General features: G+C 46.7%; 1 protein-coding gene across 1 annotated transcript in view; it reads left to right on the top strand.

Annotated features, from left to right (window-relative positions):
* Positions 1–23,647: 23,647 nt before the first annotated feature.
* LOC8032064 (potassium voltage-gated channel subfamily KQT member 1) overlaps positions 23,648–26,211 on the top strand; it is a 72,451-nt gene continuing 69,887 nt past the window's right edge. Inside the window, exon 1 of the mRNA XM_040206722.1 lies at positions 23,648–23,817. Within this exon, the coding sequence (XP_040062656.1) occupies positions 23,648–23,817 (170 nt within the window). The remainder of the gene's footprint in view (positions 23,818–26,211) is intronic.

The raw sequence follows: 26,211 nt of genomic DNA, 5'->3' as shown, positions 1-26,211 counted from the left end.
GACCGACGCAAAGTCGCTGCGTCGCATGCAAGCGTTAGATCAGGCCGCCATTAGCGAGTTTGCTCGCTTGGCTCGAAACGATTCTGCCGAAACTACTGGAAGGCCCTTTGGTCGACGAGGGATTAGAACTTAGGCAACCTTCGAGTTTTGCGACCAGCCAAATGTCACAGAGTCGTAAAACAATCCCTTTCAAGAAATTAGTCTGGCCACCTCAATAACTATCGTCAGCTATGTTTATTTCATCTCTCCATGCTATACTGTCGAGGCCTGTTATAACGAAGTCGGTTATAACGAAATAGCGGCTACAGCGAAGCGATCACCATTTCCTCTTTCTTTTTGCACTTCGTTATAACCGAAGTCTATAGCGACGAAATAGCGGATATAGCGAAGTGATTTGCGATTTTCGTTGACTTCGTTATAAGCGGTCTCGACAGTGGCCCGTTCACCCCTCAGCTGGGAGTGCAGTGGAAGCTACGTCCTCGCTGGACTCGTCATACGCCTCTCTTTCTTGACGTCATCACGCCCCCGCCCATTCCCAGGCGCAGAGAGCCGGGTCAGGTGCTAAGAAGGAGGCAGCTTATCGGTCCGGCGGGCACGTTGCTCCCAGAGCAGTCTCAGCTTAGGGGTGAACGGACTAGAATGGCTGCTCTTTGAAGGCTAACGAAGGAAGAGTTTGAAAGTTTGCACTGACGCAGAGTCAAAGCATTCCAGACCTTAGTCCGCTCTATGCACATGAGGATGTCATGTGAATAATTCGAACGCTTGGCTTTGGCCGTTTGGGCCCGCCACAGACTGCTCATGACAAAAAAAAAAAAAAAAAAAAAAAGAAGATATATATCCTGCATATTATCGACAGATTTACATAACTAAGCGCCTCGTACAGAGAGGTAGCTCCTTGACACCAATAAAATTCGAACGAAGAAATTACTGCACAGCGAAGAGCATCGTAACTTTAGTGCGCCGTTGACGAATACATACTATGGATTTGAACCACCCTTACCAAAGAAGAACTTAGAGTGATATTTGAGTCACTAGGTGGCACCGAATTTATCCAAAAGTAGTAGACCCTCTCAGAAATCCATTTTCATCTGGTAACTTTAATAGCAGTTTAAACTAATGCAAGCTAATGTCGGTAAAAAAAATCTGGTATCTTTTCGGGCGCAGACACTTCGTACGTCAACGTTAGACATATCAAAGTGACGGTGTTCTTCGCCGTGCCGTTTATTTATTCCTTTAATATCAGACGGTGACAAAAAACAAATTGGTGCCTGGAACGCGTGTCTGACCCTCTGTAACGGGCGGTAGCTTGCGCCACCTAGCCAAAGTCTAAGTATATTCTTAGACCTCTAGGCTGATATAGTTATCGAAGTGGCCAGACTGAACTTCGGAAAGGGGTCTATGTTGTAAACGTGCCTGGAAGAACACCGAAGGAGATTTGTCCGCATATGTATACCGCGCCCTAAAAGGTGGTTTCTCGATTTCCGTCTTGTGACGTCATAGAAGTGTCACGCTGTTGCCTGTCACGATCCTGGCGGAGTTACAGCAGCGTGGATAGATGTAGCAGACAGCTGTACAGTCGCAGGTCGCTCTCTAGATTGGATAGCCCACGGAAGCTTTTGTAGCAAGGAGTTGGGACGCCGCGACGACTCAAACCATACGAGAACGTTTGCAATTTTTGTGGCGAACGCCTCTTGGGCAGATTATAGTCGCAAGTGCGCATGCGCTGCCTCGTAACGTAAAGAGGAGAAAAGCAGGTGGAGAGACGGAGAAACGATCGCAGGCGATGAACGCTTTCGTTGGCTTTTGTCACCTCCTCGCCGCTCGGAAGGCAAACGCTGTCCATACACCATGGGACCCCGATGGAACAATTTTTTAACACTCTGTAATCTGCATGCTATATATATTTCGTGTCAGCTTAAGTTCAGACGCAACCGACGCTACGAGGTTATAATCCCTGGAGAAGGGGAACGGGAGGAAATAGGATCAATCAAGCAGTGTGAAAAGCGCAAGTCGCTAGGCCTTTTTTTCTGTTTACGATCGGTTCAGCGATGATAGAACAGGTACAGACACACCAGGAACACCACGATTGTGCGCTGTCGCCCCTGTCTGACCGGGCCCATGAGCTCGTCGGTTAGCAGCGTCTGGATTTAAGGTACCCTTATTTGTTGCTACTTCGGAACCACTTTCCATGCAATGGCGGGGTGGGATTGCAAACGCGTTGCAGGCACTCCAGTCGCCAAGATGGGGATCGCCAAGAACAGACGGATAACGCCGATGTCGACGCTGGGGTTTCCATTCCGAGGCCGGCAATTAGCGTGCAGTCCCCCTCCCGAAGCCCTGTCTCGACGACGTATCTTTAAGCTCCTTCTCCGAAGCCTCTTATCTTCGCAGTCTCAAGCTCGGGGAACGAAAATTACTTGCATAGGAGTTTAGGGGTTCAGCATTGAACGATGGACGGCGCGGATCCGTTCGCTGCGACGAAGCCGAGCCTGAAGTTCACCGTGTAATCAGGGCAAGCTCTTCTTAAGTCTTTTTTTTCCTCCGAGGGATTACGAGAGTTTTTAACGGAGTCGTGTTCTGCGTGAAAGACTGCGCCAAGAAGAAAAAAAAAAAGCACCGTAAAACGTTCCCGCTGTCTCGTGACTTCACGTGACGTGACAATTTTCCCGGTATATTTAGCGGAGAGAGATGCTGCTAGCTAAATTTAGTGGGGGAACACTACGTGACGTCAAAGTATCGGGTGACGTCACAATTTTTCTGCCAAATTTAAAGGGTACATTTTCTTTCTAACTTTAACGAAGAAAAAACGGGAAAACGTTTTTTTTCTGCTAGATTTCGGAAAGAAACGCATCGCCTAACGTCCCAGTGTCACGTTACACCGCTATTTTCCGCTAAATTTATCGGGAAACCTTTTCCGCTATTTCCGCCGGGCAATAAAGTCTGGTTTGGCAGGTGGCGCCATCTTATAAATCGTTTTCGCAACATTGAAACGACCCCTTGGCCGCAATCATTGGCCCCGATCTCTAGTTCGAATCTCCGAGCGCCCTGCCGAACTCCGACGTAGCGATCGTGTCCAATCGCTTGGTGGTTAGGCCGTCCCAAAGTTTCCCATTTTGGCCACCCGTCGCGCTGACTAGCAGCTGCCCGAGACGCCGCCTCTTGGCTGACCCGCGGCGGTAGACAGAGTGTTTCACCCTACACCGTACACACACCGAACCCGCCCTAAAACATTGCAAAAAAAAAAAAAAATGGCTGTCAACCTAAAAAAAAAAAAAAGAAAGAAAGAAGACACGTGTGGTGAATTTTTTTTTTGTAAGAAATAATACAACATAACTAATTTAAAACTGCGCTTTTATAAAAAAGAAAAGAGAAGGAGAGAGAGAGAGAGAGAGAAAAAGAACAAATGATGGTTTCGGAGAACAAAAATGTATTGCAGATGGCTTGGCAATTCTGTTGCATACGTGAAACGTTCTAGCATCACGTGACATCAGGCGAAGTGACGTCGATTTGCCGCGCTAAATTTAGCGGGGAAACTAAACTGTTGTGTGGTTAACGTGACGTTACCTTTCCCGCTAAATTCAGAGGAGAACCTAAATTGCCGTATTTGTCACGTGACGTCAGGTCACGTGGCGTCAATTTCCCCGCTAAATATTGTGGGGAAACTGAATCGGTGTGTAGTTAATGGGACGTTACTTTTCCCGCTAAATTTAGCGGGAAATTTGGCGTCACGCATTTTGTTGTCACGTGACCTATACGCCGATTCAACTTCGCCGCTAAATGTGGCGGAGAAACTGAATTGGCGCGTAGGCCTGCGACGTCCCATAATGCAACAGTGCACGCGTTGCATTATGGGACACCACAAGCCGCGGCTTCGCGAAATCCGGCTTCCCAGAATCCGGAGCAGCTCGCCAAAGAACGTTTCACGTTAAAAGCCGGTTCTCAGATTCAGCGAAGCGCTGATGTTGCGCTGCTCACGTGTCGTCAGCTGCTTATCGTCTGCCATGAGCAACAGTTTTCACGGTGCGATACAAAACTGGTGAACGTTCCCGTCAGCACGCGCTTAGCACGAGGTAAGCGCTATGCCTGTAGCGCTCCGCTGCATATGTGAACAGGCCTTAAAGGTCACACCAAAGAGCTGTTCACACCTGCGTCTCAGCGCTGAGTTAACGCCTCATTGTGTGCGTAAGCGAGAAAAGGTTGGGCCACACGCAGCGGGACGCTGGTACAGCGCACACGAAGGAGCCAAGTCACGCTTCTTGTCCATTGGCGACGTGAGCGATCAAAAGCGTCGTTGTAATCGAACTTTCAGGATTGGCCGAACACTGCTTGTGAAATCTTGAGTACTATTACTTCTACCTTCATTAACGAAGGTAAGAGGAATCTCAGACTGCAAACTTTGAGGGTGTTAGTCCATCACCGTGCTTGTTACGCGCAACGTCGACATCGTCGCTGGCAATCGATAATCCAGGTCGTGACGTCACGGGTAGGGGTCATAATGCCTCGTGCACACTGGCGGTTGAACCGCACTCGGGTAGCGGTTGCAAACGTGGTTGCTTCAAGATCCAGTGCAGTTGCATGTGCATTTGATAATGAAAACGAGCGAATCCGCTTCACCTTTGCAATATAAACGCCAGTGTGATGGCGCATTAAAAAGTGAGCCACCGAAACATCTCGTCTCCAATACGTGTTTCTGTGTGTCCCTCCTCTTTTTTTGCGTTCGCATACCAAGATGTTTAACCAATACGTTCTCCTTATTCTATCTGTGTTAAAGATTTTGCTTTAAGACAAATGAATTACTCGATAAAGTTAAATTATTTGCGACACGCGGCGACCTTTGATTCGCAATATCATGTTCATTCCACGCGTGGCGTCAGGTTTCAAGTGAGCGTTGTGGGTTGTTTGAAACTCCCGCGCGATGCCATGTGCTGTGACGTCATGACCCTCTCCACCAATCAGAAGTTCCCGTCGCATCGACGCCTCGCCGGCTCTTCTGCGACACAAGGTCCTTAACGCGGTGGCATTAAAAGAAGACAGATCCTCGGCAAGAAAAGATCACTGTATCAATCCAGATAAGAATTGAAACCGAAGTGTCGGTAACACAGTCATTTCCCTTCTTCCTTACAAAAAAACGCTTCCATGAGCTCTCTTGCTGTAGAATCTTTACTCCTGCCCTTACAGTGATGCAGTGACTTTGCTACAGCTATTTTGGCACGCCGGGGATCTCCCTTGTTTTGCACGTTATCTTTTTTCCTTCCCTAGTAGCATGCTGCGCATATGCTTCCTATGAACCTTTCGTAGTCTCCTGGCCGCGAATGAAACTAGTTGAAAGTTGCGCTTGTCCAGTACCACTCCTTCGTGTTTGTCCTCTGTGTTTGCGCATCCAAGTTTACTCCGTACTATGAGCCAAGTAGCTCAACAACAAGTCTCGTCAAAATGTTTTAGCCGTTTCCTCCGTTGAGTGCCCTTCCTCAAAAACACCGGTGTGAGGCGGGGAAGCGACATTCGCAGAGCGAGCGTTTCACGTGAAGAGCTTTAATGCGGAGAGGACCCGCCGTTGGCGATGGGGATATGAGAGGGAGCGGCGATGCCAGGGCGCCGAGCTGTTATTGGAAGGGCGGTGGATGGGCGCAGAGGCTGCCTGCCTTCCTCTCTAAGCACCGTCTCCCCCCAATCAGAGCGAACAATAGCGTCGCCTGCACCTCGGGCAGTGCCTCTACGTACGGACTTGTGCGGTCTGTGCACCCCCGGAATGCTCCGAACAAGGGGAGGGCTTCCCCTTCTCTGTCTCTTTGTCCCTCTCTCTCGGCGCAGCCGCGTGTGCGGTCAAAGCGATTCGATAGGAGTGGACTTCTGGGCGCGTCTGAGATTTAATCCCTTAATCGTTTTTGGACAAACCATCGCTCGTAGCTTGACTGGTTTGGACGACCCGGGCACGTTCAGAGATTAGTTTGCGGCGCTGCCAAAACAATACGTACACTGGAATGTTCTTTTTTTCTGGAGACGCTTTTAAAAATGGCGACCGGTAGTGAATACGATACACATGTAATGAAAGAAAAAAAAAAAGGGGGGGGGGGGGTTGAGGCCAAGAACTGTGCAAAAAACAACAACAAAACCGCTAAGGGTTTAAGAAAATGAAAAATGCTTGAGCTGCCGTCAAAGCGTCGTGAAATGAAAATCGTGCAGATCAACACCTATTTTGAAAGTGCTAATTACTTTGGAAACTAGTGTTTGTTTAGGCGTACACTTACCGGCGTTAAGCTTTTTTTGTTTAGAAAGATGTCTGCAAAGCGAACTTGAGTATGACGTGTACGAGTGAAACATGCTCTCCAGGTCGCACTGTAGACTTTTTCTTTTCTTTTTTGCCACGAATGTGCGAACACTGGTTCAAATCAAATAGTGCCATGTTCTTCATAACCTTCACAGGACATGCGTAAACCACGACTTGTCAGCTTCATTCGAAGTGTTTAAACTAGGGGATAACACTGCGCTATCGAATAGGTGGGCTTATTCGCGCATCCTTACTTGTACTGATAAAATATTTGGCCCTACAAGGCTTCCTCAGTGATATGCGAGAGTGTAGACGTGCAGTTAAGTTTTTTTTTGTTTTTCTTTTACAGTGATGCGGAGACTGGATGTACGCACTTAATGAAAGTGTAGAACGCAACGAATTCAGACATATCTTTTAATTTTTTCAAAATATGTTTATATGTGTACGACAGTAGACGCGAGTCAATGTGTATTGGGACACTCCAGACACTTTCCAGCCAACCTAAGTCGTATCTGAAAGAAAGAGAGAAAGAATGATGGAGAGAAAGAGAAGGCGGTCCAATAAACTGTATTCGCGCAGGCCGGTCGCTGTCTGGGCAATAGGCGGGATGAGTGGATTTCTCTGCATTCGATAGCGGCGAGGATTTACGAGCTCGTAAAAGGTCTTTACGAGTCGCATTAGCCCGCATAGGCTTTCCTATGCGGACGCCGCCTGAGCCGGGCCTCGTTGCGTTAGTGATCAAGTCGGACGACCTCGGCCAGAGATTCGACTTTTAAGCTAAGGTCGTTAGAACTGTCTGACAAACATACGATGACCTGGGCACTCTACAGGATCTGGAGCGTCAACGTTCCAACAAGGAACTTTGGGAGATTGCTGTAGTCTACTATGCGAACATGGCGAATGGCGAGGTTAAAAATATGGTTAGACCCAATAACTAGCAGTCTGCGCTGGGACAGTCAGCATAACGTTTCACAATGCTCAGTGTCACAGCGCAAACTATTTTTTTAACTGTTTTTTTAAGCTGCAGCAACTGGGTTTTCCAAAGTGCATTGTTTGAAAAGTCTATCTTCCAGACGGCGTCGAGTGTACAAAATTTTTTAGTTTACCCCGTCGGCTCCGGCTTTGTAGACGTATAGTCTGAGTCGAGATCGATTGCGTTAGTGATACAGTTGAATGTCCTCGGCCAGAGATTTAACTCTTATGCCTGCGTCACACTGCTCATACACAGACATGTGCGTTACGCGTTGCCAGTAACGAGTTACTTCTACCTACTTACTTTTTTTGGTAACGAGTAACGTATTTATTTATTTTTTTTTTTAGAAAAGGGAAGAGTAACGTATTTAGTTACTTTTAAGGCCAAGTAACGAGCAACGGTATCTCTTACTTTTGCGGAGTTTATTGGGACAAAGGCAGACGGGCAACCCCAAACACAACTAAACCGCAAGGCAGCATAGCAACGTTCATCGCTGAACATGTCAGTCGAACTTTTACAGCTGGGAATGTCCTTCACCTACCGGACACAATACGCCTCGCACGTGTGCTCATTTTTGTCTTCTGAGCATGAGAGAGAAAGTAGCGGTGACGTCAGAACGCCGAGCCCTGATTGGCTGATCGCGACCCCCTATCTCAGCGTCGTCTGCTCCTTTGCAACGTCGTCTGCGTCTGTCTTGCCTTTCCTGTGACTTTCGGAAGTCGAGCGTCTTCGCCTTTCAGAGAGGGAAGACGAAGTAATTCGAGCGGTACGTTGTTTTTGTCGAGCAACTAGCAGACGCGCATCAAGGAGGGAAGTCGAAGGACTCACTGGCGAGGTGTCCCGAGGCGCCAAGGTTTGTTTGCTAAGAACCGAGAGTGAGCGTGTTAGTGTCCGCAAGTTCCCTCCCAAATACTTTTTCCCTCCTTTCGTGTGCGGCGAGACCCCTCAAGCGCGAGACACATGCGCGAGCGACAGTTTGAGACACACGCTTCCGACCTTGCATGCGACACGACGATCCGTTCGGCTCCGCCCAGGACCCAGGAGATCCAAGCGTTTCAGCGATCTCCGGAGGTCATCTCTGGTCCCAGCTTGACGGTTCAACTCGCACGAACGAAATTACGAGCTCGTTCTCAATAGCGCGTGCATTCTTTGCTGGGGCCATCTTTCTCGAATGGGTCAGCGGGATTCACGCGTCCGGCTTCCCCTCGCCTGCCCCGTTATCGCGTTCGCTTCGTCCCGCCAGACTCAGTGCGTCATCATGACGTTCGCGCTATATAGCTGTGCTGTCATTGGCTGGACGCATCCGACAATCCGTCCGCCGTGCGAAACTATCTGGCGCGTTGGACGCACGTCGGATCGCCGATCCGACGCCTGAAGCGACCAAATTTTTCGGATCAGGCAGTCGCACTGCCGGATCGGACGTCGGATCGGATGGATTTTTCGCGCATGTGTCTCGCGCTTCACTCTTTAACGGCGTCGGCGGGTTGGCGCAGCTAACATAGTCTGCTAACGTCAGCTAGTCAAAGCGATGGCTACTTTACCGTACCTGCGTCTGTCGGAGATTCACCGCTTTTTCACCGGCGAGTGTCACCGTTGCCTCGGGAAACAAGGAGATGGCAAGAGGAAGAGATTGACCTCTTAATCAAAAATTGAGCTCAGCGATCAAAGTATAAGACGGGAAGCGTTCACAAGGGTCGCGCGGACATATTCCATTCAGCACGCCAGCCGGTCGTGGGCATACGGTCGCCGCGTCGGAGTGGCTGCTAGGCCTATCTGCCGTGCTCGCTTGGTCGTTGTCGGTGGAATCGTGGCCGTTGGAGCTTTTCCCGGGTGTTTGTGGATCCAGCGTTCTTGTTCGTCGTGGTCTGTCTCAAGTACTTTTTACTTTTTTCTAAATAAACGTCCGTTAGTCGTCGCGACCACGACGCTGTCGGCCATGCTGATTTGATCGTAAGAAGTGCGTAAGACAGCTTCGGAGCTGTCGTAGGATTTCGTCGTAACCTACGCAAAGCTTAACGAAAATATCGTTTCGTGAATACGAATTTGTTCTCAATTTTTGTCTTAGCATATGTGTTGCGCAAGATCGTTTCGTGAATCTGGCCTCTGCACTTCCGAAAGCCGCAGGAAAGGTAAGACAGACGCAGACGACGTTGCGAGCAGACGGCGTTGCAAAGGAGCAGACGACGCTCAGATAGGGGGTCGCTATCAGCCAATCAGGGCTCGGCGTTCTGACATCACCGCTACCCCTTGCGTAAGGGGCAGACGAACTTGCTCTCCGCAAAATGGCGAATTCGCGTGGTTACTTTATGCACTCTTGAGCGCTCTTTCCAGAGCGCTCGAGATCGGGTGATGGAAAAGGAGTGCCGTGACCTGATCGGCTGGTTCTTTCCGAGCGCGCCCCTCCCTCTCAGAGCGCTCCCTAGCACTCCGCCTCTAGCCGTCGGAGCGCGGAGCGGCGCAGGCGTCAAGTGGTACTTGGACGGGGATCACGTGGCTTTGTTGACGATGGCCGGCAGTGGTCTGCGGTGGTGTGCGGGGTACGGCATGACTGCGATGGACATTTGGTTCTACAAACTGCTTGTGTGTTCGACGATGCGAGGATTACAACGGACGGGACGACATTCGCTTTTACCTTGACAGGGAAACTCGACCTTGGAAGTATCCCAGTGTTTTACGAGATCGTTCATTTCGCGGTGGTAAACCCGCTCAGCCTAACCGATGAGAAACGACTCGTAGAGCTCGCCGCTCTTTTACCGGGTTTCGTGCACACTTCAAGAAATTTTCAGGTTTGGTAAAACGCGTTCAAAGATTTGTGCTGTGAAATAAAGGGCAGACCTACATTAATGTAGTGTGATTTGTGTCACAAGGCGACACGTGCTACGTCCTGTGGCCGATTCTTGCACTATATTCCGCTGTGAGAAAAATGCGGTTTATTAGCCATTTGATATTTACCTGTTCTGCTGTAGGCATGACCGCTGTCGCGGCGCGTTCGCTGTCGAAAACGCGATGAGTTTGCAGCTATTTGCAAACGTTGTCGTTTGTTCTGTTCTGCTAAGATTGATGCGCACGCTTCTGACGTTCTTTTTAACTATTTTATTGCGTTTCCAGCACGAATTTTACTCAATCGTTCATCGTAGGCTGTGTTATCTTTTTTATCCATTACCAATGTCAAGAAATTTTACTTCCGTGACTGGTCCGAGAATGTCAGAGCGCTCTTAGCCCAGCAGTTCTGATCGGCTGAAAAGGATCCAGAGTAGCCCTGGCGGCGAGGAGAGGGCGATCTGTTGAATCGAGGTTAAAGAAGAGAAGTGACCTCCCGAATTCACTATTAGGTTCATTGGTTGAACCTTCTAGAATTGTGTACAGACCGAACGTCAACCCAGATGTTGCCAACACGAGAAAGCACAGCACGCATTGACAACTTCAAACTCTAGAAGCAGAGAGAACAAAAAAAGGAAAAGGTAACCTATATCCACCAGCTTTTCCTGAAGGACGACACTGCCATTCCTTCGAGCGCCGTCATTAGAAATACTCTTCAGCGGAGTCGGAGATGTTTTTTCAAGAAAGCGGGGTGACATAACTGATAAAAACTTCGAGAGGCAGCTAGTGCTTAAGTGCAACGACTGCTGAAATGAATACAATAAAGCTTGAAACAAAAGCAGTTGTACACTTGGTTGTCAAAGTAACGAGAAAAATAACTCGCTACTTTTGAGGTACCGCACCGTGTTCCTTTTGAAAATCAATAACGAGTAACGTATTTGGTTACTTTGTTATGTAACGTGTATATGTTTGCTTGTACATCCTACAAAAAATAGTCTGAATACAGAATCGAACGCGGGTCCCAGCGAGATCCGGGCTTCGAATGCCGCGTGGCAATGAGTTCAAGGAGGAAACTTGGGCAGGCGGCATTCGAACCACGGATATTCCGGTGACTGGTGCTTGCAGACTTGCAAGATGTAGGAGCGGTGTGGCACGGCTTTAAAGGGATACTGAATCGAAAATTTAAATATACCTTTCATGTCAAGAAATGAGTTATACGTGATCAGCGAAATCTGCTAATGACGATCGCATGTTTGTATTTTGAACGGATGGCTATGCTTTTGTTCCAAACGGCCGATTCCAGCGAGAGCTCGAAGGGCAGCCATGGAGAGAGCCATGTGTCGCGGGAGATCCGGCGCTCCCCCCCCCCCCCCCCCCCCTTCCCCCCAGCGCGTTTGTGACGTCAGGTGTTCCTTCACGGAGTAAGCTACAGGAAAGCTGGCGAGGTTGTGAGCTTCTCCATTTGGTGGCGTCAACGCGTTACAACCTGGGCCCTCACGAGTTGAAGAGACGAAGGAAAAAAGGGGAAATCTGGTTCGGCCCAGTTAGGACGGGGCTCGTGCGCGTGCAGCTTGCAGCCGTATACTTGTGCGGAGCGGCGCTGTTTTAAGGGTAAAGACATTCTGTTTATTTGTTTTAATTTACGTTTTGTTGTCCTTCAGAGCAAAACAAAAAGTGGTGTTTCTGCTATGTGTCCACAACGTGGCTGACATTAAAACAATAAAAATAGGCGCTGGAATTTCATTGCATACCGCTTAAAGCTGGCATTGTCAACTGTCTTGACAAATATGGAATGATCGTTACGTATAATCAGTGACATCCTAAAAAGGTATTATTATGGCCTCGAAGCCAATAATATTGCAGCAGTGGCAGTTGAGAAAAGGCCGAAGAGCGAATCACGAAGCAAGAAGCGTGAATGAACCATGCCCGTGTTGCTTAAAGTGTCGCTGACTATAAATGCGCGTGATATTTCTGAACGTTAAAAAGAATTTGTTTCCGAGCATTATTTGAAAAATAAAGATGACAAAAAAAGAAGAAAAACGTAGTCCGCATTTTCAGAAAAGACACTCCTTGTCCTATTTACGACACCCCTTGTCCTATTTTAGGACACCCCAAAACCAAATTTACGACACCCCAAAACCAAATTTACGACACCCCAAAACCAAATTTACGACACCCCAAAACTCCAGTCCGACGTACAGTGCGATGACATCGAACAAACGGCCTCAACTTTCGCGAGGTGCTTGAGAACGGTGAGATATACCATATTAAACAACTAAAGTACGTATCAAAGACTACAGAAAAAAAAAACACTGAGGTTTTGCAGTAATGCCAAGAAATCCCCTATTACTTTTTTCTTGTAGCCAATACCATGTACTACAATAGCTATATTATTAAGTTGTACCACTGGGCTGTCAAGCTGCCTGTGAAAGTTGGGAACGTCGTTTCGTCCTTTCTGAATTGAACGTTGAATTGTTGTTTTGGGGTGTTACATTTGGGACTATAAACACCATATTTCTTAGAGTGTATGAGTTGAAATAATTCATCGTGTAAAAAGCAAAAAAAATAAAAGCGAGCTAGCGCGCAAGGAACGAAGACATAATAAGAAAACAATAGAAATAGGACGAGCCCAGAGAGAAAAATATGTGGTAACGCACCGCAGCTGAAAGCAGGTCGGACGGAAGCTAGCGCTGCCCACAACCCAAGGATTGCCGGGCTTCATTCACACTTGTTCTCGTTTCGACCTGGGTAAGCATCGTACCGGCACGCAGTACCACGTGATGGAGGTTCAAAACCCCAGGCTATAGAGCTGCGGTACCGCGCTGGCTAAATGTCCCTTGTACTGCGTCAACCAGTGTCGCAGTGCCTCAGCGAACAGACCGAGCTTACGCCGTCTAAACAGGACCGCCATATAACATGCTGAGGATTTTATGCCAGTTAGAACGATCAAACCTGTCATAGTCAATCACCGTATGTTATATATATATATATATATATATATATATATATATATATATATATATATATATATTGTAACAGCGCAACTTCATCACCATCCACAACAGCGTACCGCTTGCGGTGCGTGGCTCATGCTAGAGCTCGCGGGGCAGAATTGCTCCAGGGTTCGACCAGTAAAGCCGGTGCTTTTTTATATCTCTCCTTTGTCTTTCTTACAAATATATATATATATATATATATATATATATATATATATATATATATATATATATATATATATATATATATATATATATATATATGGGTGATTTCATTTCAAATTGTGCAGGCAAAAAGGGTCGAATTTTTGTTTTCGCTGAAAAAAATATATGCAATTATGGCGTCGTCTCTAAAAACGCAGTCGCCACAAGCTGCAACTTCGTCGGATTTTTTGTTCTCGACTTACAAATTTTAGAAGAGGCCGGGGCGGAAAGCAGTGTTTTTCACATCCGTCGTGAGTCGGATGTTTCACCCAATCTCCCGTCGTAGATTTTCAATTCGCATTATAGTAACCTTTTTTCAAGCACTCTATGAGCACAGTTTAAAGGCTCTGATGCCATGAAATATTTTTAGGCACTTTGAACTTTTTCTGTAAAAATGTCAAAAACGCCCCCTCGGTTAATTGTTGATGAACTTTGACAATTAAATACAAGCGATCTACTTGGGTTACATTGATACTTTTATGTCTATGGCGAGCCCAAAACACGCTCTGTATATATATTATAAAATAATTGAAGTGCATAAAATGTGTTTTGCGGCACGTTTACGTTAATGTTATGCTAAAACCAAAAAGTATCAATTTTGAGATCGATTTTCTCAAAAAACCCATTTTTTTAATTTTTTGTTAAAATGTAGATATGATAGTTGTCTACTCGAAAAGCAAGCCGGGAAAGTGTGTATTTTGTTTGTATGTTTTATATTTAAGCCTCAATATCGGAAAAAAGACGTCTTCGTTTTGCAAGACGAAAGTCAGACATAGCGACCTGTGCGTTTCTACGAATTGTGAAAAAGTTTTCCTGCAATTTTCTCTGCGTTTTGTAATCAATTATAAACGCAATTTGTGGTATTGAATAGTTATTTATGTTTTGATAAGCGTGGAGAACCACGAGCAACATATCTAACCAAATCAGCAGGCCTAGTAGACTTTCAATATCGAAGAGGCACAGACGCTGTATTGTTTCGATTAGTAAAACTTTCATTGTAAACTAGCATGACTATGTATTCTGCCATAATACTAAGACATAGAAAGTCACCACATAATTGATATATTATGTACAATTCTTTCCGAAACCAAACGCTAGGGTTTGTTCACCATCGCACAGATCACCAGGGAATGGCCCTTTCACTTCCGCAATACACAAAAGTGGTGACACAGAAACGGTCCGAAACACACAGAGAGGTTGTCACGGAGAAGGATAGGGAATAAAAATCAATGAATAAGAATAAAATTATCCAACTCCCATCTTAACGAAAATTGCGTTAAAAGAATAAAATATTTAGGTTCGCCCGGTGGCAAGGCAGTAGGTCCACGCCTGGTGGAGAGTCAAAAAGGACGACAACACTTGAAGACTGAAAAAAAAAAAAAAAAAAAAAAATTAATCAAGACGGAAAATTTCAGCCGCACACGGCGAGAACAAAAACGAACTCCTCCGGGCATTCCCTAAACGGGACGCAACCAAATGCGCGCGAGCACGCTCTCAACAGCACCGTCAGGCCGCTACGCCATGATCAAATAAACCCAACAAGTAAACAATGCTAGCAAGCAGTTCGTAAGAAAACATTCCAAAAAAACCTTCAGCGGAAGCTCATCCGATAAATAAAGTTCAGCGGGGCGGATAAACGCACCAAAAATAAAAACAACCGCATCTCCACGTGGTGAATGATGTTGACTGGGGCGAAGCTCTGGTGGCGCTTGTCTGCGTAGACGCTGAGCCGCAGCACGCCGAGCCTTTCGTTCGTTTTTATCCATGTCACGCTGCGGTCAAATGCTCAAATGCGTATATAACCACGTTCCATACCACACATTCTCTTTCTGACATGGATGAAAACGAACGAAAAGCTCGGCATGCTGCGGCTCACCGTCTACGCAGACAAGCACTATGGTGCTTGTCTGCGTAGACGGATTGGGATTTGGGGCGGAGCTCGGGTATACCAGAGCTTCGCCCCAAATCCCAATCAACACCATTCATAACGTGGAGATGCGTTTTTTTTTTCCTACACGAGCACGGGAGCACGTGCTCACGTGCTCGTCAGCACGTGAGCGCGTGAGCTCACGAGCACGAGAACGAGCACCCGACGCCGGACATCGAACGGACATACGGACAAGGCTAGCCCCTAAGGAGCTTTGCCCTTAAAAAGAAAGTCTTAACTGACTGACGCCGAGTCCAGTCCCACGACACTGAAGCCTGGCTGGTTACGGTGTCCAGATGATGCTCGAATCTAATCTTCACTCTGTTCCGTACAGCCACGACGGCTGTGCGGAACGAAGTGAAGAATAGAATCGAGCAGCGATGCGCGACAAGGTAACCGAGACGTAACATTCCTCAAGATCCATATCGGGAGAGGAGCTTTCGAGGTAGTTACTGTCGTAACTCAAACTTCCTCTTTGCCCTCGCCTTTCCCAGAAGGACACGTAAGCCGGCGCTAAATTTTCATCTCAGGAGAAGACAACTGACTTTGACCCAAGTAGTCTCCGGACTTCGCTGTTTCCAAAAGAGATGACCCTTCGGTGCTATCGGATCGCCGCGGAGATAGATAGAGCACGACCGTTTCAAGGGACAGGGCGCTCGAAGCTTGGCCAAATACGCGGAATCGTTTCATGCGTGCACGGATGGCTGGTTTCAAGATTTGCCCACATCTCTATAAATATATGGAACCGGCGCATCTTTGTGTCTGCGTCTGCGGGATTATCGTTCCGCGCCGCCGGCTTAAGCGCGCACACGGCGTTGTTTTAGCCGGCAGAACTGTTGTTGACCGCCGATATTGTGAGGCCGTGGTGTCCTCATTTTCCCAGGCAACGATTCCTTTGCTTTCCCTTCTGCAATACTCTGACTGACTGACTCCTCCTGGGTGGCCGTCACTGTTCGCCTCGTCAACACTACATTCGTACTATTTCACTCCTCGTGACACGGGGTTCGATGTTCATTTTACTGCCACGGGCCGTCCTATCTAACACAACGAGCGCGAAAGATCGTGGTCATCTGCTGGTTCCGGAAGGGCGGGACGTTCGTATAGGCCAATCAGGGCCCCGAATCAATACGACATCTGATGATTTCTACATATTAAAAATTTACGACGCCTGCTGGTTTGTTAAGAAGTGTTGCTTTCTATATTGAACTCCTCCCAATGTAGCTTGCCGCCTATAATAAAATTTGAATGAGCAATAAATAGAACAGGGTAGAGCTACTTAATTTTATGTGAGAACGTTGAAAAAAGGCAAAAATATTGCCAAGTTTGTGAAGACGCGCAATTCGCAAGCCCATTTCGTGCCTGAAAAACACGTTTTTTTACGATATTGATGGTTAAATATAAAACATGCAAACAAAATACAAACTTTCTCGATTTGCTTTTCGAGTAAACAGCTATCATATCTACATTGTAACAAAACAAAATGGATTTTTAGAGAAAATCGATCTGAAAATTGATACTTTTTTCTTTCTTTTTGCATAACATAAACGTAAACGTACCGCAAAGAACATTTTATAGAGCTCAGTGATTTTATAATATATATGCAAGACCGTGTTTTTGACTCTCCATAGACATAAAAATATCGACGAACCCCAAGTAGATCGCCAGTATTTAATTGTCAAAGTTCATCAACAATTAACCGAGTTTTTGACATTTTTACAGAAAAAAAGCAAAGCACCTAAAAATATTTCATAGCATTCGAGACTTTTAAATGTGCTCACAGAGTGCCTGAAAGAAATTACTATAATGTGAACTGAAAATCCACGACGGGAGATTAAGCGAAACATCCGAACCACAACGGATGTGAAAAACACTGCTTTCCGCCTCGGCCTCTTTTAAAATTCGTAAGTCGAGAACAAAAAATCCGACGAACTTGCGGTTTGTGGCGACAGCGTTTTTAAAGACGGCGCCATGACATATATTTTTTTTTCAGCGAAATTAAAAATTCGACACTTTTTGCCTACACGATTGGAGATGAAATCACCCATATATATATAATGGGAATGATTGAAGATTGAGGAATGCAGATGAGTAATATTGTGAACGAAGAGAGGAGAAGGTGATTATTGAATTTATATCATTAAAGTTAGGGAAAGGGAAAGAGAGCTGGCGAAAAATTGGGCCAGGAGCGGGGATTGAACCCGCAACCTTCGCGAAGGTTGCGGATTCAATCCCCGCTCCTGGCCCAATTTTTCGCCAGCTCTCTTTCCCTTTCCCTAACTTTAATGCAGTAAATTCAATAATCACCTTCTCCCCTCTTCGTTCACAATATATATATATATATATATATATATCTTTGCCCTGCAGAGCGACCGAAAGGTCAGCCAACATCCGTTTATCCAGAAACAAATTATCATGTTGATTGCTCTTCCTCGCCGAAGAATTCAATATCCGCGCACGCCATCGACGTCAGAACGCGAACGTCGAACGCCTCAAAGTCCTTGCGATAACATGCGTCGACTCTCTCAACTAATAGAAAAATATTCATCCACCGGACGTAAAAAAAAAGTAAAAAAGAAAATCAATGTTTAGGCAAGTCTAAAAAAAAAAAAAAAGCTTGCTCTTGCGAAAAAAAAAGTTTACAATATTTGTTTTGTTTTTGTGTGTATATGGTACATCAGGCATAAACACCTGTCAATCACGTAGTCACAATGTCAGCGGAGCGATAAATGCTTTTCTTTTCTGTTATAATGTGTCTTTTGACGATGGCTTCAGGAAGAATTCAGGCTGAGGCGCCCTTTTACATTCTCGCTATATGTTCCATCTTTCCCTCGAAATGAAATAGACGGCTCCCTTCTCGGAAATGTTTGCGGAAAGTCGTTAACGGACCAAGTGTATTGCTTCCGGTCCTCCGTCTGTGACTACTTTATTTATTCATTTATTTATTTATTTACTGTGTATTAATTTGTACACTTACATCGCCCAGAGAACATTATTCGTAGAAGATGCAAAAAAAAATCTTATTTCGTGATGCGCATAAAAAAAGAAAAAAAAAAACTTGGTGACACGAATTGTACACAAAGGTAAAATGCTGTCACAAATAGAAACGTAGAAGTATAAAACTGAAAGCCCAAAAGTGTGAAAAATGTTGGTTGGTGCATAGCTATACTATGCTTAATAAATTTCCATAGAACTGAAATTTAGCGAAGAAACTAAATTGTGTTTATTTTACGTGACAACAGTTTCCTCGCCAAATTTAGTGGGGAAAGTGAATTGGTGTATATATCACGTGACGTCACGTTACGTGACATCAATTGACGTCACGTGACCTAACGTCACCTAAATAATACAAGAGATAAGATAAACGTCACTTCCGGGACCACGTTTTCGTGATATCGACTCAAAACTTTGCAACCCGCCCTTCCAAGCGCGGAGAAACACGTTGTTCTACGTAAAAAAAATAAATGAATAAGAAACGTGATTTTTAAAAATAAACGTTTAATGAGGCGCACGTGTGCCGAAAACTAGGAACAAAAACGGTACCAAGCACTAATATTTCGCAGTAAGGTGGTCATTTGGGTGGGTCGGTAGCACTTAAATATAGTTCAAGTTGCCCACAAAAAGACAAGAGCAGAGGAGAGAAACACGTAGACGACAAACAAGCGTCCACTCACATAGATTGTGAAACTAAACTAGAAAAATATAACAACAAAACAAAAAAAAATTGAAAAAGTGAAGACAGAGAAATGTGCAAACTAGAGATACATGTTTCATGAGGCAAAATGATGCCTGAAACTACAAGCACGAAGGGTACACCGTGCATCCCGCGTCGTTGGCGGCGGTCTGTTTTGGAGCAGCACGCTAATATCTTTTAAGCACGCGCTACGTTCCTTAATGATTCAACCCAGAACACGCGAAAATTGCCGAAGATAAAACTGTAACTTTCCAAGAGAGCAACGTTTGGTGAAACAAAGAACCTGCACCGTGGGCGTTCAAAACTCCCGACGGTACTTCGTCATTCGCTTGGATGCCTCTATACTGTTCGCCGTAATTATAATAGTCTCGCGTTCTGCGGGAAAGTTAATACAACATTTTTATTACATGTGTACAACAGCCTAAAAAAACTTCAGCGTCTACTTTCTCGGGAGGCGCTTGAGCGAGCCATTCACCGATGTTTACGGGGGAAACTCAGATAATGATGAAAATAAAGATGTTTACCCTAAAAAAAGAAAACAAAAACAGTCCGCTTTGTACAGCAGCGTAGGCTGCTTTTTTTAGGCCTAAACATAATTGCAGCCACGTGACTCGCCGTAGACTGCATGTATACTGGCCCTCCAATAGTGCTTTTGAGGAAAGTATGCGCTCCAGACTTTTTAGAGTCAAGCGTACGGAAGACGAATGGCATCCTCTCGTGGTCGCCCGTCGATAGGAACGAGTCATCCCAAAAGCAGCAGAGAAATAGAGACAATGAGGAAAGGGACGCTCGGTTGTTGTTTACACACGCAGACGGTCTCTCATGCTCGGAAGAGTTTCGCAATCAAGGAGTGAAGCCTGATGTGTGATGTCGATCTGAATTAAGGGTCGACAGAAAACCCTGTGAGAATTAATTAAAGTCGTCGGTGAAAGGAATGGAGAGAGTGAGGGGTAAGGGAGGGGGGGGGGGGGAGGGGGCGGCAGCCAATAGGAGCTCGCGTCATTATATTTTGCTCCGGCGGATACGGCCAAGACGCCACGGGTTGTTGATTTGCGAGGCAGACTTGGGGGGGGGGGGGGGGGGGGGGGAACCAAGTGTCGTTCCCTGAATTGTATAGTAACCTAAAGTCCGTCACCGACTGCTGCAAAAACGCAGGACGTGATTCAATTTGTTTACGCTTATTTAGTCACGACTGGAATTCGAATTCCAAAAGCAGTACAGAGCTGAAATCGGGCACGCAAAAGTCGTTTCGCAAAAAGAAGTTTTATGTCTGTCTTTTTTTAATAGGCTCAACTTAGAGGCGATAAAATAGGGCAAAATCGGCGGCTGCAGGGCACGTTCTGTGTCATGTAACGGGTTGTTTGCTGTCTGCACTCTGCTGTGCCAGCAGACTTCGAGGTGACGCGAAAAAGGCAAAAACACTAAGAACGCCGCCGGAGATATAAGACCGTAGATGCTGTTTTAAATTTGCATTTAGAAACAAGTCGACTTCTCCTGGGGGCGAGGACACAAAGCAATGCGCAGACGAGAAATGAGTCGGTAGAGGATATAGGAAATGCACGACTGCCATTGTTGCTTTATTTTTAAGATTCCGCCACTTCTGAGCTGAGTTTAAAAAAAACACACACACACACACACACATAAAAGGTTTTACGAAACAACGTCCCACTGTTGAAATTTTAGATATCGGTCTTCGCAAGACGTATCATGTGTGCTGGTTTTTTAGGGTCGCACCCGAGCACCTCGCGAAATGGCAACCACCAAAACGAGGTGCTGTCCTCGGTGAAAAGAAATACCTACAATTACCGCACTCTAAAAATTGCATACAACACCACAAAGCGTGCTGCGGTTGACGACGGCAGCCGTTAGTTGTTCAAACCTGGGCTGGAGGAGTTTCGGTTTGGCCGATGTGCTGTACGATATTCACGCGACACGTGCTTTGTCTCGTCAGGGGAAGAAGAGGGGTGGTCTAGAATTCTATGAAGCCGAAAATTGAAGTCGTCGATTAACTCGATGCTGACTGAGATAAGTGAAGACGTCACGCCCCCTAGCTCGATGCTGACTGACTGGATCAGGTTCTAAAAGAGCGCCTGACTTTTCAAACCCGGGTTGTCGTCAGTATCTCCATTCGAGCATCGAGTGTGCTACATTCCACACGCTAAGCCATTCCCTAAACTAACTGATAAACAGCGCTGAGTGCGTCTAAACGTGAATCCCACAGAAATCGAACTGAATCCACACATTCCACGTGCGACGCAATTGCCCGGCAATTTGCTACATTCGCTTTAGCAGCTTTTCTTTAGTAGAAGATATTTGTAAAAGCTGAAACTCCATGGAGCGGTACAAAGAATAGACGAACTTGGCCCAACGGTGTGGTCGCTTTGCGCGGCGCAACAGCCACTCGCCTGACGACGCGCCCAGAGGGAACTCCGCCGGAAGAAGCATCGTCGCTTTTTTCGCTCCGAGGAGTCCTGGCTTCGGAGACGTGCCTTAATAAATATGTGAAAGGCGGTTGCGCGCTGCCTCTCGTGCGTAATGGTCGGGGTCTTGCGTCCTTTGCTGTTCTTGAGACGCCGTAGCCCTGCGTCTACTCGGCTCAGCGAGGCCCCATTCCCGCTTCTCGGGTGGAAAGCGAACAGGGGGAGAAATGGAAAGAGAGGACGAGACGAGATCGGGCGGACAAGTCAAAACAGCGAGCTCGGGCTGCAATGGTTGCTGGGTAGATACGAAGCTAGCTGTCTTTGGCTCTACTTAATCTTTAAACGCTTTCGAACGCCGAACGCCGGCGTCCTGCGATCGCCGTTCGCGTTCGTGCTCGGTCGAAGGGTGAGTAGAGGCATAGCCTCCTCTATACTCACAAAGCCTGGCACTTCGACGGAGCCATAGAGTGCCCGGTAGCAGATTTAGAGCGCAAGGACCTGGTAGCACAGAACAATCAAAGAGCTATTTTTCGGGGAACCTGGACGCCAGCGCACAGCTTTTGCAGCGGCGAGGACCCGAAACACACTTGTTCGCTCGGAAGAAGTGTGTTTCGGCGTCTCGCCGCACCGGGGTGCCAGTCACGTGGCTTTCCCCTCATCCCTTGTCCGTCGCTCCACCTTTTCCATTCCGACGGCCGCTTCTCGTGGTGATCTGCCAGGCGTTGTCAGTGTAAGGAGGCTGTGGCAGTGGAGGCAAAGGCAGGTATAGCTTTAGGTCTGTAGCCATATAATATATTCGAACCGGAGGTCAGCGTTCTCGTCTCTGAGCGCTCTTCTCCCCTGTCCCTCAATTTCTCGCCGTACTGTACACGCGCCGGACAATTTCTCAGAATTCCCAGGGGTGAGTGAGCAGGAGGGGGAGGGGAAGGGGGCGACGGAAAGAGAAATCGGTTGCGGGTGTCGCGATAAATGACATGATTGTGAGATAGTTGACGGGGATAGGGAGATAATGATAGCGTGGTAGAGCTATCTCTGTCCCCGCAATTCCGTGGGTTTTTGCGTATGAACGCCGCCGGACTTGGGCAGAAAGGAACAATAACAGCTACCGCTGGTAAAAAAAAAAAAGAAGAAAGGCTAGATGTTTATATTCCTGCACATTACGGCTCAAAATAAAAGGATTTAAAAAAAAATGACTAACCTTAATTTAATTATACGAATAGACCGGAAAGATGCAACCTGAGCAGAAACAGTGCCCGAGTGAAGCGTCGTGCACGTAGAATTTGTTGCTCTAACGTAGGAGTCTCAAACACGCGTTCCGCGGGCCGCATGCGGGCCGCGACTTTCTGAGCGCTGTACGTGCGGCATAAATAATGACCTCTTGCCGTCCATCCAGTTTTCACTGGAAACGTAGCTTTGCGCTTACGACGTTTGCAGATATTTGGCTCTAATCTGTTTTCTTTCAGAACCAGGATTGTTTTGTCTTACATACTGTGAAGACAGGAGTATTTTCTGGTATTTCTGCTATAACAATCGTCAGGAAAGCAAGAAAAAAAATCTACATTGCGAAAATATTTTTTTTTACGAGACGTAATGGACTCTAATAATTCCCGGATGAATTGAGCGACAGCGTAACAATTCCGTGCTTGGTCTCTAGTTCTATTGAAAAATTCCAGCGCTGAAAGACTCCGCTACATTTGCATCGCGGATCACCGTCGCTGTTTTCGCTGTTTTTTTTTTCTTTTTTCTAAAATATATTACTTTCTTCCCCCTTCCCCGACTCTATGTTGGCCCTCGACATTTCGGATATGGGTTATCTGGCCCCCCACAGTCAAATGAGTTTGCGACACCTGCTCAAATGGTACTTGGCGACCTTCATCATCCTCAGTCATCCTGGTATTGTTTTGCGTGAATTGTTGTCTCGCGTTATGGTCGAAAGCAAACTCGAATACTTTTCCTGCGTGTGATATATAGTCAAACACACCTTAAGAAATGCAGGGCGTGGTTGACTGTGTTCCGGCCTATTGCCTCGTGATTCGTTGTTCCGCTTTTTTAAATTTTTATCTGCTATTGCCACAACTTCACTGGCCACGTCCTGCGTTTCTTAAGTTATCAGCGGCTAACCGCTCTAAAAATAAATAAAAGAAGAAAAGATCCCCCTTGTCCTCGATGCAGACAAAGAAGTCTTCGAAGCCGATCCAGCGTCTTGGACTTCCCTGACGGCTTCGGAGCCAGCAGGACAATGGTCCCAAGGAGGCGTTCCTTCTGGCTGACCCCAGGACAGGCGGTCACCTAAGGGACACCACGGTCCTTCGGGGAACCTGATCCTCCTTCGCCGGGACCAGCGGGGAATGGACTGCACCCCCGACAAGCTAAGCTCGAACGCGCTTCTTCCGGCGGTCGTGGACACGGGTCTCCGTCCGGGCTCCCAGCACCAGGTCGAGATGGAGGGCAAGACGTCGCTGCTGGGCTACTCCCCCTTCGCCAGTCCCATGGTCGACGAGAAGAACGCCTTCGCCAGGTATGCAGACCCGAACATTTCTTTCCGTTCATTTATGTTACAACTCTTTACTCGTTCGTTTCTATAGACCTTTGCAGAAATACCGTCCTGCGCGCTGCCATCTTTGTCTGCTGGGCTGTGGAACGCCTTTCAAGCATGCGCTGTTGATCTGCTATGCGGTATATCGGACGATGCGCATGCGTCCACAGCTCAGTGACTCAGCATTTTTTGCCCGCTCGCTTCGTTCGAGACTGCCGCTGGAAAGGTCTATATGCAGGACGGGACGCGTCTGTTAAGACGTCAAACAAAAGACAGTCCGCAGACAGTAGGGAGTTTGAGGGAACCGTTTTTGCCCATCCCATACGGTACGACGGGTCCTCCGGTACGATCTGCGCATGCGCTACCGCAGAAGACTCGCACACGAGCAGTTCGTACCGTAGGGGATGTGCGAAAACGGTTCCCTAAAACTCCCTAGTGTCTGAATAGCGTTTCTTTCCTGTACGATGGTCAGCTCTCAGATTGGTAGTGCAAAAACTGCTTGCAGACGTGTGTGAAGCGTGCGTATGCATTACTCAAGCATGCTTCGAACATACACCTCTGCAGAGAACTCTGTGTTTTTGGTTTGGCGTATTAGCGGTGTGGCTGGGGCTGTAGTGTATTTGTTACTTTTTTCGTTCTTAATCGCATCTATGTATTCTGTTTCTTTGTTTCTTTTTTTTTTTCTACCGCAATTGTTTAGCAGCTCTTTTCTCGTGTAATGCCCTATGGTAGGCCTTTGAGGCATTAATTACTAAATGAATAAATTAATACTTCAAGCGCACGTACACCGCTAACGAAGGCAAGGGAAGCACTGTTTCACTAATAGTATAATCTCTGTGACACACTGGTAGCGTGAACAAGCAATCCCCGGTGTGTGTGTGTGTGTGTGTGTGTTTGTGTTGTTTTTTGTGTTAAAGGACTGTTTTTTAAACTACTATAGTGATGGAAAGTGACCAGGCGGGGTATAACCCTAGCGGGAAATTCGGATGAAGTAAAAGGCGAAAATGCACCGAAGTCGTGTTTCCGTTAACATTGTCGAGTAGTGTACAGGTACGCGAGACAGTGGTGAATTTGTAACTAAATAACAACAATCAATAGCGATCGAACTACCAAAATGCAACGGGTTCATCTATCTAAATCCTTTTACTGAATGAAATACAACGGGCAAAAAATAACACGGTATGCGATTGGTTTACGCCGATATAAAAGCAAAGTAAACAAACAACAGTAGAGTAGCAAGGGACTACGTAAACGATACTGTATAGAGGTTTTCTTGCGCGACACAGGGGACAATTACAAGCGAGTAGACACGGACAAGCGCTTGCGCTTGTCCGTGTCTACTCGCTTGTAATTGTCCCCTGTGTCGCGCAAGAAAACCTCTATACTGCATCATGAACCAACTAGGCCAACAACAAGTTTTAATTTAGTAAACGATACTCTTCCCTCTAAGAAACTTGGAACGTCGGTGGAACGCCATGCTCCAAACGAAGACTGCTGCTGCTGTGAAACTGCTAAGCGTGCAAAGCGGGCGAACGAGACAAAGGAGCGGGAACAGTACGTTGCCCGGCTAGCCGAAATGCGGAGCAAGCGGCATGCCGACGCGGGTCTTCGTACGCTAACCCGCTTCGCCGGGAAAAAATTAGAGGAAGATCTCTCGGTGGATCTTTAGGGAATGTGTTAGCATGACCCTTCGAAAAACGCCACACACGTCCCCTTTTTGGGAAACGCTAACAATGACCCCGTAACGATGCCAAAAAGAGGCAGCAAAAAATAGGGGAAGCAAAACAGAAAGCCAAAACAGGAAAGTGAAGGGGTCAGCGTTAGTGTTTCTGAAAGGGTTGCGTGTGTGGCGTTTCCCGAAAGTCATGCTAACGCATTCCCTAAGGATGCACCGAGGGATCGTCCTGTAATTGTTTTTTATGATCGTATAGCTTAGACTGCAGCAAATGCCAGAAGCACGACGAGAGCTCGAAGTCGCTGCTTCCAAGTGTTCTTCCGGAGAACGAGCGTTCGCGCTAGAAAGGCAGGTCTCAAAGCAAGAAGCGGTGGACTATAGCTCGCCCTTGTATAGCTTCGGCTGTAGTCTCTGTATAAGTGTGACCGAAGTATAGACGAGCCTCTTACTGGAAACTTTTTGACCCGTGTCCTCTGCACAAATTTATGGCATTAAAGTTCAAAGCTCATAATTAAGTACATCTATAGTCACTTTAAGAAACTCAGAGTCAGACTTATCCTGTTCACGCGTCCACCTTGGTCCTTCGGTCTTCGGCAGCATTATCACCTAATGCCAACGTTACTTTAACCAATGCAGCGATGCAGGCGAGTTGATTCATGATTACAAGCTGGTAGCAGCGCGCAAAAAATACACAGACAAAA

This window comes from Ixodes scapularis, unplaced genomic scaffold, assembly GCF_016920785.2.
Source record: "Ixodes scapularis isolate PalLabHiFi unplaced genomic scaffold, ASM1692078v2 PGA_scaffold4__175_contigs__length_147842914, whole genome shotgun sequence".
Classification (NCBI taxonomy): domain Eukaryota; kingdom Metazoa; phylum Arthropoda; class Arachnida; order Ixodida; family Ixodidae; genus Ixodes; species Ixodes scapularis.
Note: the sequence above shows the minus strand (reverse complement) of the source record. Positions and strands in the feature narration are given on the sequence as shown.